General features: G+C 44.5%; 3 protein-coding genes across 3 annotated transcripts; 1 reads left to right on the top strand and 2 right to left on the bottom strand.

Annotated features, from left to right (window-relative positions):
- Positions 1-4698: 4698 nt before the first annotated feature.
- Positions 4699-5413, bottom strand: LOC113997381 (histone H2A.J). Its single transcript, XM_027739154.2, has one exon. The coding sequence runs from the start codon at positions 5371-5373 to the stop codon at positions 4984-4986; it is 390 nt and encodes a 129-aa protein (XP_027594955.1). The 5' UTR covers positions 5374-5413; the 3' UTR covers positions 4699-4983.
- A 275-nt stretch (positions 5414-5688) lies between these two features.
- On the top strand, positions 5689-6173 carry LOC113997383 (histone H2B 1/2/3/4/6). The gene has a single exon (XM_027739156.2). The coding sequence runs from the start codon at positions 5701-5703 to the stop codon at positions 6079-6081; it is 381 nt and encodes a 126-aa protein (XP_027594957.1). The 5' UTR covers positions 5689-5700; the 3' UTR covers positions 6082-6173.
- A 1126-nt stretch (positions 6174-7299) lies between these two features.
- On the bottom strand, positions 7300-8562 carry LOC113997371 (histone H1.10). Its single transcript, XM_027739143.2, has one exon. The coding sequence runs from the start codon at positions 8189-8191 to the stop codon at positions 7526-7528; it is 666 nt and encodes a 221-aa protein (XP_027594944.1). The 5' UTR covers positions 8192-8562; the 3' UTR covers positions 7300-7525.
- Between the last annotated feature and the right edge of the window lie 3047 nt (positions 8563-11609).

The raw sequence follows: 11609 nt of genomic DNA, 5'->3' as shown, positions 1-11609 counted from the left end.
TGGCGCTCCCTTCCCCGTCCCTCCCCGCGGGTCTGCGGCAAAATCCGACCAATGCGGGACCGCGCTCGGTGCTCCCGCCCCGCCGCTGCTCTCCGCCTCCACTCGCGGGTAGCTGGCGGAGGCGCCTTTCCCGGGCAGCGCTCCCTTTGTTTTCTTCGGCCATGGCGGCTTCGCGTTTTCTTTGTCTACCCGGACACTCCCACAGCTGTCCTCTCCTCCGTGCGGTCTGGGGGGCTGGGCACCGAGCGTTTCGCGCTTTTATATCTGCACAGAGCGACCTGCAGGTCTGTGCGAAGGGAAGCAGGGAGCGAGGTCCTAAACGGCAGAGAATATCATCAGTGAGGGAGTTCGGTGGGGAACATTTAGGTCTGAAACTCCTTGAAGGCAACATTGAGGGGCTGTTTGGGGATGCGGAAGGGACCGTCCGCCCATCCTTTCAGCCCTCCCCAGCCCCGCGGTACGGTTTCGGGGGCAGCGCTGGCCGCGGGGCGCTAGGCTCGCTCCCGGCAGTTGCCAGGCCCCGAAAGAAGTGTTCGCTGGCATACATCGGGATCCAAAAAGCGAGAGAAAACATTACGGATATCATACAGCAGATATCTGTATGACATTTGAAAAATGAATACTAACGAAAAATTTTTTGTTCAAACGAAGAATCCAGAAATTTTGCCGTTTGTTTCACACTGTTGTGAACAAACATCTCTACATGCTGCTTACAGTATGTTGGACTGTATTTATGAAGTGAATGAATAAATACTGACTGAGTTATAAGACTGCATTTCTAAATTAAATCTGTTAAGATTGTAAATAGTACTTATACTCAGAATAGAAGTAATATGGCTATGGTACTGGCCAATTTTTATGTTAGTAGTATTTTGCACTCTTCAAACTTGTCTACTGTTTAAATTTTTTTATATCCTTAGAAATTTGTGCAGTTGTTTATTTAAAGTTATTCAGGAGTATAATTTACAGAACCTTGGCAGCGTTTCCAGAATATTTCTTGGCAGAAAGTGTTCCCTAAATTCAGGGAGAAATGCGATTGAGATAGTTGTGCATTTGGTTACAGGTGTCAAAATGTACAAATCTTGTTATGATTATAATCATCCCTGCGAATTCCTTCTCCATTCAAATTGTTATTTTAAACAATTTAAAGAATTGCCACTCATATATACAATAGGAGCAGCAAACATAGCTTTAATTTAGATTATGTTTGCTTTTTAACTGAATGAACAAACACTAACTGGAAGATTTCACACTGGTGGACCTGTTAGGCTGGTGCCTAACCTTACCATTTGGCTCCACAAAGTCTGCTTTGTTCTTTATACCTGAAGATCTGTGTCTAGCTATGTTTCCTGAGGCAGTTATAAACAACATTCTGAATGCTAAAGAAAGCCTAAAGGAATTACACAAAATCTTTCAGTATGTCAAATAATAATGTCTTTGTAAGTCTTTCTAAATGCAGAGTGAGGATCATAGTATAACTTTTCCTTCTAGCATTATAACAACTGAAAGACTAGGAAAATCTTCTTCCATTTCTGGCAGAAATGGGTGATGAAGAGGCTGAGACTAGTAGCTTACAGTAATTAAAATAGTTGCAACTCCTTTTCCTCAGTGTCTGGAGCACATTAGATGTAATTTAATGTCACACTTTCTAGAAGGCTGCCTTGTCTGTTTGTTGGTACAAGTGCACACAGATGTTTCCCGAGTGTTTCTGTTAGTGACATTAGTCAGTTCTCTCATGGATCAGAGGATTTTCTTAGGCAAAAATAACTAAAGTGGAAAGAAACTTTTCCTGCTGAATATAATCCCTAATGAAGTTGCTACTACTGTTGATTGGAGACAATAATTTTTATTTGGATTGAAGTTTAGGATCTAATCCTCAGATTGTAGGTACTACATTTTCCTCATCAGTTTGGACAAACAGCATTGGGGGTTAAACGAGAACAGAAACCTTTGCAAAACTCAGCTCCATTAAAGAAATAAAATAAAAATCTGTAGCTTTTCAAGTGCGCATTAATTAGGGCAATTGCCCTAGTTCCTCATTAAACTGCAATGAGGAAATTACATTTGTTCATTGCAATAAAGCAATATCTTACCATGACTTACCATTGCATCAGTGTGTTATAACCAACTGCAAAGCTGCTCTTAATTTTCTTGAGAGATTATATGGCAATTTAAATCCCTGTCTGTGTCTGCTACAAGTGTCATAATAATTATAACAATATGCGAACTAAAGTAATGCAAGATCTTTTCAATAGAGTACATTATTCCTAACATTATAAGCAATATAGATGAAAAAGAGCAGAAAAAGCCCTTCATATTTTTAACTATGCAATTCTCAGTCTTTTGATATAAAGACTGATATTACTGAGTTATCCCTAAGCATGACTGTGATCTATAACATTTGAGGGAGCTCGGTTGGAAGGTTTTTTAATTTCATCACAAGTTCTTTAGCAGGTGGAGGTGCATTGGAATCCAGTGACACAGCTAAGCCACCATATCGTATGGATTTCCTCTTTCCTACTGTTCATTTTATATGCGAATGAAACTCATTTATTTAAACTTCCTTCGCTGCATTCCTTCATCCAGTGTAATTTGCCTGAAAGCTGTGAGTCTTTAATACCAGTAGATTTTCCAGCACTCTTTCGTGTTGTGTAATCCATCTGATTTACAGGACTTTGAGGCCTCACCAGTGTGCTGGCAGCACAGGGTTCACAATTGGTGAAACCACTGGTGCTTAAGAACAGAACTAGGGAGTGCTAAGGAGTGAATCTAAGTATCAGAGAGGATGAAACTACAGTTACTGGGGCGAGCAGACTAGTGAGTGAATTAAGAGGTGTTTGGAATGAAATTCTGAAGCAAATAATGGATTTCTGGTTAGATGACATAAAGAATTTGGAGAAATGTGCTGGACTGAGATCCACACTCAGAGGACAGGGCCCTCCCCTGTGACACCAACTCTGATTTTCACATAAGGGAGTTTGTTTGCAGAGAAATCTAGCTCCTGGATACAGATTCCCCCCCCCCCCCCCATGGCCTTTCTCTGGAATTCCAGTTCTTTGATTTAGAGGTGAATGCTTGTGGTCCAGAAAGCCAGTCATAACCTGGGCTATATCAAAAGCAGCGTGGCTAGCAGGTCGAGGGAAGTGATTCTCTCCTTCTACTCTGCTCTCATGAGAATCCGTCTGGAGTTCTGCATCCAGCTCTGGGGTCTTCTGGTACAAGCAAGACATGAATCTATTAGAGCAGGTCCGCAGAAGGGTCACAAAAACAAGCAGAGGGCTGGAATACTTTTCCCGTGAAGAAAGGCTGAGAGAGTTAGGCTTATTCAGCTGGGGGAAGAGCAGGTTCTGGGGAGACCTTGGGACTGCCTTTCAATACAGAAAGACAGAGATTTTTTTTCAGGCCTCTAGGGACAGAAGAAAGGATAATGGCTTTAAACTAAAAGAGGATACATTTAGATTGGACGTAAGTAAGGATTTGTTTTTCATCGAGGGTTGTGGGACAGTGGACCAGGTTGTCCAGAGAAAATGTGGGATGCTCCATTCCTAGAGGACGTTCAAAGTCAGGCTGGATGGGGCTTTGAGCAACCTGGGCTAGTGGAAGACGTCCTATCCACAGCAGGGATGTTGGACTAAATCTGTAGTGGTCCCTTCCCACCCAAACCATTCTATGATTGCAATCTTCTGACACACATACATTTGGAATCTGTTCTGGAAACTAAAGATAGAAGATTTGTGCATGTTAAAGTAGTTTTGATTACCACTGCAGTTATTCAAAAAGAGAAGTGTAAGGGCCAGGACATGTAGGTGCAGGAAATGAGGACCAATAAAACAACATAATGAAAACATTACAACCCTAAATGTGTACACTTACAAACAAGACCCTTGGGCACAGATACCATCACTGTATCAGATAAGGCTGGTTCTCCAGCATCTCTCTGTTTTTCTCCACAAATTATCGCTGGTGTCTCACTTTAGCCATGGCACAATCCTGTCAAAAAAGCCTCTCTGCTACAGCTTGGGAGTAGCAAGGAGAGGCAGAGTGGGAGTGTTGCCCTCCTCCAAGCCCAGAGCATTCCTCCTCCCCAGGGGATGGAGAGCAGAGGTGCTGCACAGATGGGACCTATGGCCTTAATAGTGTAGTACAGATCGTCAGATGCAGCTTCTGGGAATATCCTAACAAGAGGAATCAGATAGACAGTCTTTCTAATAATTTATGACAGTGAATATAAAGAGATTAAAGGTGGTGCTTTTCGGTGATACTTGTGCCAGCAACATAGAAAATTTAAGTAATGTTGCCCACTGCAAACTGATGTAACAAGAGGAATAGCAATGCACAGTGAGGGAATTTTAAGGGTAGAAAGAATGGAACGGTGCTACACTATTGCTTTACAGTGCAGGTCTTAGTTAAAAGATCTAGATCAAAAAGAGACATTTTCCCTAAGGCATTGCTCATGTTATTTCTAAATAAAATTAAATCATAAGGAAGCTTTAGATCTTTTGAAGAACAGAGGCCTACAAAGGAAATGAAGAAATAGTTTCATTATTAGTTATACGAGTTTGGGATGGTCTCCAATCTATTTTCATGCTACATAGCTTTTTCCACACCCTCCCTATTCTTTTAGCCACCCTCCCATACTTTTACAAGCCTATGAAATCATGAAAGTTGAGCAGAATCAATATGAAGATATAAGTGCTTTACTGTTACAAGAAAAAAAAACCCCAAATAATTTCAAACTGATAGGATTTTCAGCAAAAAAGGGAGAATTAGAAAGCAAATGTATGACCCCTCTTCTGTAGAAACAAAAGTTTAAAATAATGCAACACAAGTTCGTTTTAGTTAAACAAAGTTGCATTTAAAGATAGCACGAGAGCACCTTTGTAAAGAAAGCAACACAACTCTTTTCTGACTCTGTGGGTGGCTCTGAAAAGAGCCTTTGGTTTAAAATCTCGTGCTAAGTCTGAGTAGCTTTGCTCGCCGAACTTATTTACTTTTAGCTTTATGGCTCTCAGTCTTCTTGGGCAGCAGCACGGCCTGGATGTTGGGCAGCACGCCGCCCTGCGCGATCGTCACCTTGCCCAGCAGCTTGTTGAGCTCCTCGTCGTTGCGGATGGCGAGCTGCAGGTGGCGGGGGATGATGCGCGTCTTCTTGTTGTCGCGGGCCGCGTTGCCCGCCAGCTCCAGGATCTCGGCCGTCAGGTACTCGAGCACGGCCGCCATATACACAGGAGCTCCAGCCCCCACCCGCTCCGCGTAGTTACCTTTCCGGAGCAACCGGTGGACACGACCGACGGGGAACTGCAGCCCGGCCCGCGACGAGCGCGACTTGGCCTTGGCTCGGACCTTGCCTCCCTGCTTCCCGCGGCCGGACATGTTTTAAGCGTCTGCTACAAAGCTCGATCTCACCCTGAATAGCTAAACCGACACTATTCTACTGACGCAAAGGAGCTTCCCCTTTTTATCCCTTCCCTGGGCGGGATTGGCCGCTGGCGATTGGTTGGAACCGGTCGCTGCTTAAAGAACCAATTAAAATGCGGATCGTATATTGACCAATCGGAGGCGAAATCGCGCCCCTTGCGGTAAGGTCCAATCGCATTGCACGGTTGGAGGGCCGAAATTTGCATAACCGCTCTATAAATAGCGCGGGCTGCGGCCATTTTGGTGTTGAGTTTTCTCAGAGAGAGGAAAAGCGCTGTCAAAATGCCCGAGCCGGCCAAGTCCGCGCCCGCGCCGAAGAAGGGCTCCAAGAAGGCCGTCACCAAGACGCAGAAGAAGGGCGACAAGAAGCGCAAGAAGAGCCGCAAGGAGAGCTACTCCATCTACGTGTACAAGGTGCTGAAGCAGGTGCACCCCGACACGGGCATCTCCTCCAAGGCCATGGGCATCATGAACTCCTTCGTCAACGACATCTTCGAGCGCATCGCCGGCGAGGCCTCGCGCCTGGCGCACTACAACAAGCGCTCCACCATCACGTCGCGGGAGATCCAGACGGCCGTGCGCCTGCTGCTGCCTGGCGAGCTGGCCAAGCACGCCGTCTCCGAGGGCACCAAGGCTGTCACCAAGTACACCAGCTCCAAGTAGGGCGCCTCGGACCGTCACTTTCAACCCAAAGGCTCTTTTAAGAGCCACCCACATACTCTCTAAAAGGGCTTTACACTGTAGTGCCTTAGTCTTTAATACGAAAATTTTATTAAGGAACGTAAGACAATTATAAAACTAATGTTCAAGCAGTCATTGTAGCTTGCAGTGATAATTAATCCATCTCTGAAAGCCTTGAGTTACAACTTAAATTAATTCTATTGTTTTAATTAATAAAAAACGTTCAATTTTTTCCCCCGATAACATATTAAGCTCTTTCTACAGTAAAGATGTGACCGTACATTATACTTCATGTTCCATCAAAATTAGGTATTTTACATAGCTTCCAATCATAGCTAAATTAAAGGAAAATAAAAAAGGAAAATAATCGACCCTGATCACTTTTTACACTTATGTCCTGGAATAGTATAAGCTTAAACATTTGCCCTTCTGTATGAGAAGACAGGATCGTAAGGCAAGGACAAAAAAGCCTGTGAGAAGCGAGAACAACTCAGAGAGGGTAGATGCTATGGGAGGACGAGCTGTCCCGGAGCGCGGGGACCCGGAAGCACCGGCAGGCGCGGAGCCAGCACGGGGAGAGTTCCGTGCGCCCCCCCCTTCCTTCCCCTCCCTTTCCCTGCCTTGTAGCGCGCGCTTTTCCAAATTTCCTAATCGCCCAATGAGCGGCTGCGGCTTCTCCCATCAGCCAATCACAGGCGGCCCCAGGGCTGCGCTCCCCGAGCCCCCGAGTTGGGGGAGCTCCGCGTCCGCTCCGCCCCTGCGCTGCCCCGGGGCTGAGCCCCCCCCGCGCTCCGGGACAGCTGCCCGGCCGAGCTCTCGTCGCTTCGGCTGCGCCGCCTCGAGCTCGGCAGGGTGCGGAACAGGAACGCTGGTGCCTCCCCCCACTCCCTCCCCGGCGATCTCCTTCTCGAAAAAGCAGGTCGGTCAAGTCACGCAGAAATCAGGACCTGCCCCACGGCAGCGCTGGCAAGCGGAAAGGTCATTACCAAGAAAGCGGAGGAGTCGTGCTGACAGTTCCCTGCTACAGTCACTAAGAGGTGTGGCAGTCGCATCCATGCTATTAGAAATCACGCTGATAAGAGCAATGAAAGAAACCTCCACGCCCCAGAAAGGTACCCGCCTTTAACCAGTCCCTTTAACACATACACCCACTTGCGGTGCTCAAAAAAAAAAAAAAAAAAAGGCAGCCTTCAGAAAGCGTTTTCGCAGGGAATGTAGACTTTATTTTTCCAAGTCTTAGCGTAACCACGGCTGGAAGTTTAGCGTCCCATCCACTCCCCAGACAAATGTCCCACACGGATAGTGGCGTGTGGACAGCTCTGCTGCAGGCACGGAGCTCAGTGACGGAGTGTATCAGCCCTTTTGGGGACAATAGTAGGTGGCTCTTAAAAGAGCCGTTGGGTTTAAGTATTTCCACTTCAACACTTCATTTCTTGGGTGCTGCCTTCTTTGCCTTGGCTGTTTTCGGCTTGGCTGCCTTCGGCTTTGCTGCCTTTGGCTTCACCGCTTTTGCCTTAGCAGGGCTCTTCGCTGCTGCCGCCGCTTTTTTGGGCTTGGCAGCCTTCGTCGCCTTTTTGGGGCTCTTAGCTGCTTTCTTGGCCGCGCTGGCCGCCGGCTTCTTGGCTTTCTTGGGGCTCTTCTTCACCGCCGCCGCCTTCTTGGGCTTCTTGGCGGCGCTGGCGGGCTTCTTAGCCGCCGGCTTCTTGGGCTTGGCTGCGGCTGTTTTCTTCTTGGGAGCTTTTTCCTTCACTTCTCCAGGTTTCTTGCTGAGGCGAAAGGAGCCGGAGGCGCCGGTGCCTTTGGTCTGCACCAGGGTGCCTTTGCTGACGAGGCTCTTGAGCCCCAGCTTGATGCGGCTGTTGTTCTTCTCCACATCGTAGCCGCCGGCAGCCAGCGCCTTCTTGAGCGCGGCGAGGGAGAGCCCCTTGCGCTCCTTGGAGGCGGACACGGCCTTGGTGATGAGCTCGGTGACGCTGGGCCCCGCGGGCTTGCGGGCTTTGGAGCCGCCCGCCGCTTTTTTCGGCTTCTTGGCGGCGGCCTTGGCGGCGGGGGCCGCGACAGCGGGAGCGGCGGCGGGAGCGGTCTCCGACATCGCTGCAGAGACTTCTTCCTAATCAAAAGAAAGTAATTGGGCTACAGTAACCCCGATGCCTGAATTTATAGCGAAGCGGTGATCTGTGATTGGTGCTTTGCAGAGCCCGCCTAACTGTTAGCCAGGAAGAGCTTTTCCTCCTCCGAGTCTGTGTTTCTTCGGAGTTATAAATTCATATTTTTTGTAAAACGAGTGCTGCAAAATCACCCCTGTTTCTTCGGAGAGTGAAGGGAAGACAGTGGACTTTCATTCGGGAGAGTTTCTTGCTGTTTGGATAACAGATGAAAGAGAAAAGCTGTTTTTAACCCCGCGTTGTGAAGCCAGAAAGACCCCGGGAACGGCAAACTTTTGTTTTTCCTTCTAAATTAAAATAAAACGCGTAGATAAAAAGTCTCCCCAGTAATACAGGCTTATTCTTTGGGGGGTTTTCTCCAGGTTAGGATAGAAACCGAGTGTGCAGCTTGAGTATTTTTGTCGTAAATTGATTTCAAAGAGAAGGAAGTAACACAATTTCATGGCTGAGCTTTGAATATGGATAAAGATTCGGCTCTCTTAACCATATCTTTAACTATTAAGGATACAGTATTTCAACAGAATTTCTTGTTTTGAGAACGTAAGAAACCTTCAGAGGTATATATATACTGTTGAAAATTGTTTGGAACTTGCCAGGGCTCTGCTTTTTTTTGTGTGTGTTGTTCTGTAAGTGGATAGAATGATTTTGATATTTTTACAAATTGTCTGTTTGCAAAATGAAGCTCTTAATGCCTAGTTAATACATATGAATTCCAAATAAACTACTAATTTAACGCTTTCTCAGGTACAATAGTATATACTATTCTTTAAGATTTACAAACTTCAGAAGCAGGTTTGTAGGGGAAAAATGTCTCACAGGTATAGATACACTAATATGTATCATATGCTACTTAAACATTAATAGAGCCTACTGAAGCCCCGGTTCTCACCAAACAAATTAAATACTGTGGAAAGATGGCCTTTGTGAATAGAATGCTTCGCCCTCAATATTACCTATAAATATTTGGACACTGAGTGTTGGGGTTTTGGTGTTGATTTGTTCTGTTGTTGTTGTTGTTTTCCATAGGTTTCATATTCCTCCCATTCTTTTCTTTCAAGGAAAGGGAAAACACTTGTCAATTTAGGGCTTCACCCAAATCTTCAGAGTACTGAAATAATTTTAAGACATCCTCATAAATCATAATCAGTTTTAATTATCATAATCCCACTAAAATATTAAGTCTCATAAAGTGACAATAGAAATTGATTAAAATTTTTAAGGACTGCTATGGATTGTTTGGGTTAATTTTTTATTAAATTAGAACACAAAAGCCCTGATTGGTTTCTAATTAAAAAGAAGCCAGATTTTTTTCCCTTGGTTGCAAAAAACAAGTAAAGATCAAACTTAACATTTTACCCCACTGTACTTTGTAAAAAATTTGTCATGCTGTTTCAGCAAAGGAGCATGGATGAATTTGAGGTTCAAGATGACATCAAATATGTTTTAAAAGGCCCTGGTGTGTATTTTGATATATTGAATGCTAAAGATACAATATATTTGATAGCAAGCAGTTTTAGTTGAAAGGAGGTAGATTAAAATGGTAATTATACATGAGATACATTAGAATTACAAGTAAAAACAGTGAAACTTCACTTTTTCATATTCTCTTTTATTTCTATTTTCATTTTGTTGTGTTTGCATGCAGGCCAGACAATAAATACTTTGAAGGAGAGGAAGGGAAAAGTGGAGATTGGGAAAAATTAAGCTTGCCAGTACTTCACAGTAAAAAACAGACTGAAAAGCATACTGAAGTGGGCTGTGAAATCTGCCACACTTCTTTTGAACATGACATCGTTCCCACATAAACAACTAGACCAAATCCACGGTAGCCATAGATTTTGAAAGCTCAGGGTGGCAACCCAGATTAACAGTATGAATATGTTCGAGAGATATAAAAGTAGTTGGCTGTGGTAGGATGAGGGCATTATGCTTACTTTCCAGTTTGGATGAACAAAGACGGCCATAAAGCAAAATCTGACTGTAAGTGATACAAAAGAGAGAGCCTGGAAGTGCTGTCATCCATCCAGGTCTCTTAAACGTGATGTACGTTATTCCGAGGATAAGGACAGCATGAAGGTTAATGTGCCTTAATCTCTGTAGCTTTGATAGTTTAGTGTTAGAGCTCTGTAGCTCTGGTTTGTTACACTTGAAAATGATCAGGAAGCTGGGAGCAACTGGGAGTGGACAATAACTACTGGTGCAAGAATGCAGCTGTAGCCTCAGGGGTGCATCCTCTTTACACATCCCTCACATTCACACATTTGGGCAAGTTTCCCTTCAAGCTTGCTTTTAGTAAACCTGTTCTCAGTTCATCAAGAGAGGAGAGGTTTCCTCTCCTTCCCCCATAAACAGGATGCAGGTTAGAAAGACGGGAGGTAGGATGGGAGAAGAGATCTCAGATCTTGCTCCCTAAGTAGCTCAATCACTAGAACTCCACCTGCAGCACACAAGGATTGCTGTCCCTACTCTGGCAAGTTTTAAAAGGTCAAGGACGTCTCTGAATGGTTTTGGGGGGTTTGTTTACCTTGTTTTGTTTTGGTTTGTTTTTGTAAGGAAAGCATATGAAAAAGGTTGTGAAGGTCATTATCTGAGAATTTCAAGGGTTGGAATTTAGGGCTTCTCTCACTTTTAGTTCTGGGTTCATTCCTGCAAGTTTTCACGTCTCCTGCTCCCTATTTTGAGCTACACTTCTGAAGTCCTTTGCTTTTCCCTAGTAGACTGAGACATTGGAAGTCTTGGCAGCTGGCCTCTGGCATTTTGTGTCAGCATCCTTTATTGTATCTTTCCCTTAACCATCACACTGACTCTCTTCTGTACAAAGAATTATCCCTGGCCTACTTCTGAGCAGAGAAAATGTTCTTGATTTTACCGTCCATTTCTGCAGAAGGCGATCTTTTTATTTTTAAAGAGAGGGGCTTTAGGGATATGAGGTGCTGTGAAAAGTGGAGGCTTTTTTAGGGTTATTCCCACACTCCAGGCCAAGCAATGACATTTTCTAGTTAATATGTTAAAACAAAGTTATCAAGAGCTTTGAATAATTTTCAAGTTTGCACTGCTGGAAATAGCTGTTAAATGCAACACTGGACCACAGTGACAGTTCTCCTATTTTAGAGACTGATCATTGCAGATAGAAATGATATTGCCGTGGGTGTTTTACAGATAAAAGAAAAAGACAAAGCAAAACAAGCATTTGAGCGCATAATTTATCAAATCAGTGGTAGATTGTGGAACAGTTTTTCCACCAGACAGAGAAATTTTCTTCCTGTCAAACAAAATTACTTAAAAATTAAAAAAAAGTTTGGAGAGTGGGCTGGTAATAAAAATTGTTTGTAGTTTTCTTGTGAA

The sequence above is a fragment of the Pipra filicauda genome, unplaced genomic scaffold (genome assembly GCF_003945595.2).
Source record: "Pipra filicauda isolate LSUMZ 115617 unplaced genomic scaffold, ASM394559v2 scaffold334_size1588553_pilon, whole genome shotgun sequence".
Taxonomy (NCBI): domain Eukaryota; kingdom Metazoa; phylum Chordata; class Aves; order Passeriformes; family Pipridae; genus Pipra; species Pipra filicauda.
Note: the sequence above shows the minus strand (reverse complement) of the source record. Positions and strands in the feature narration are given on the sequence as shown.

What these genes read in the sequence shown, in the direction of transcription:
- LOC113997383 (XM_027739156.2), top strand. Translation starts at nt 5,701, where the DNA reads ATGCCCGAGCCGGCCAAGTCCGCGCCCGCGCCGAAGAAGGGCTCCAAG.
- LOC113997371 (XM_027739143.2), bottom strand. Translation starts at nt 8,191, where the DNA reads ATGTCGGAGACCGCTCCCGCCGCCGCTCCCGCTGTCGCGGCCCCCGCC.
- LOC113997381 (XM_027739154.2), bottom strand. Translation starts at nt 5,373, where the DNA reads ATGTCCGGCCGCGGGAAGCAGGGAGGCAAGGTCCGAGCCAAGGCCAAG.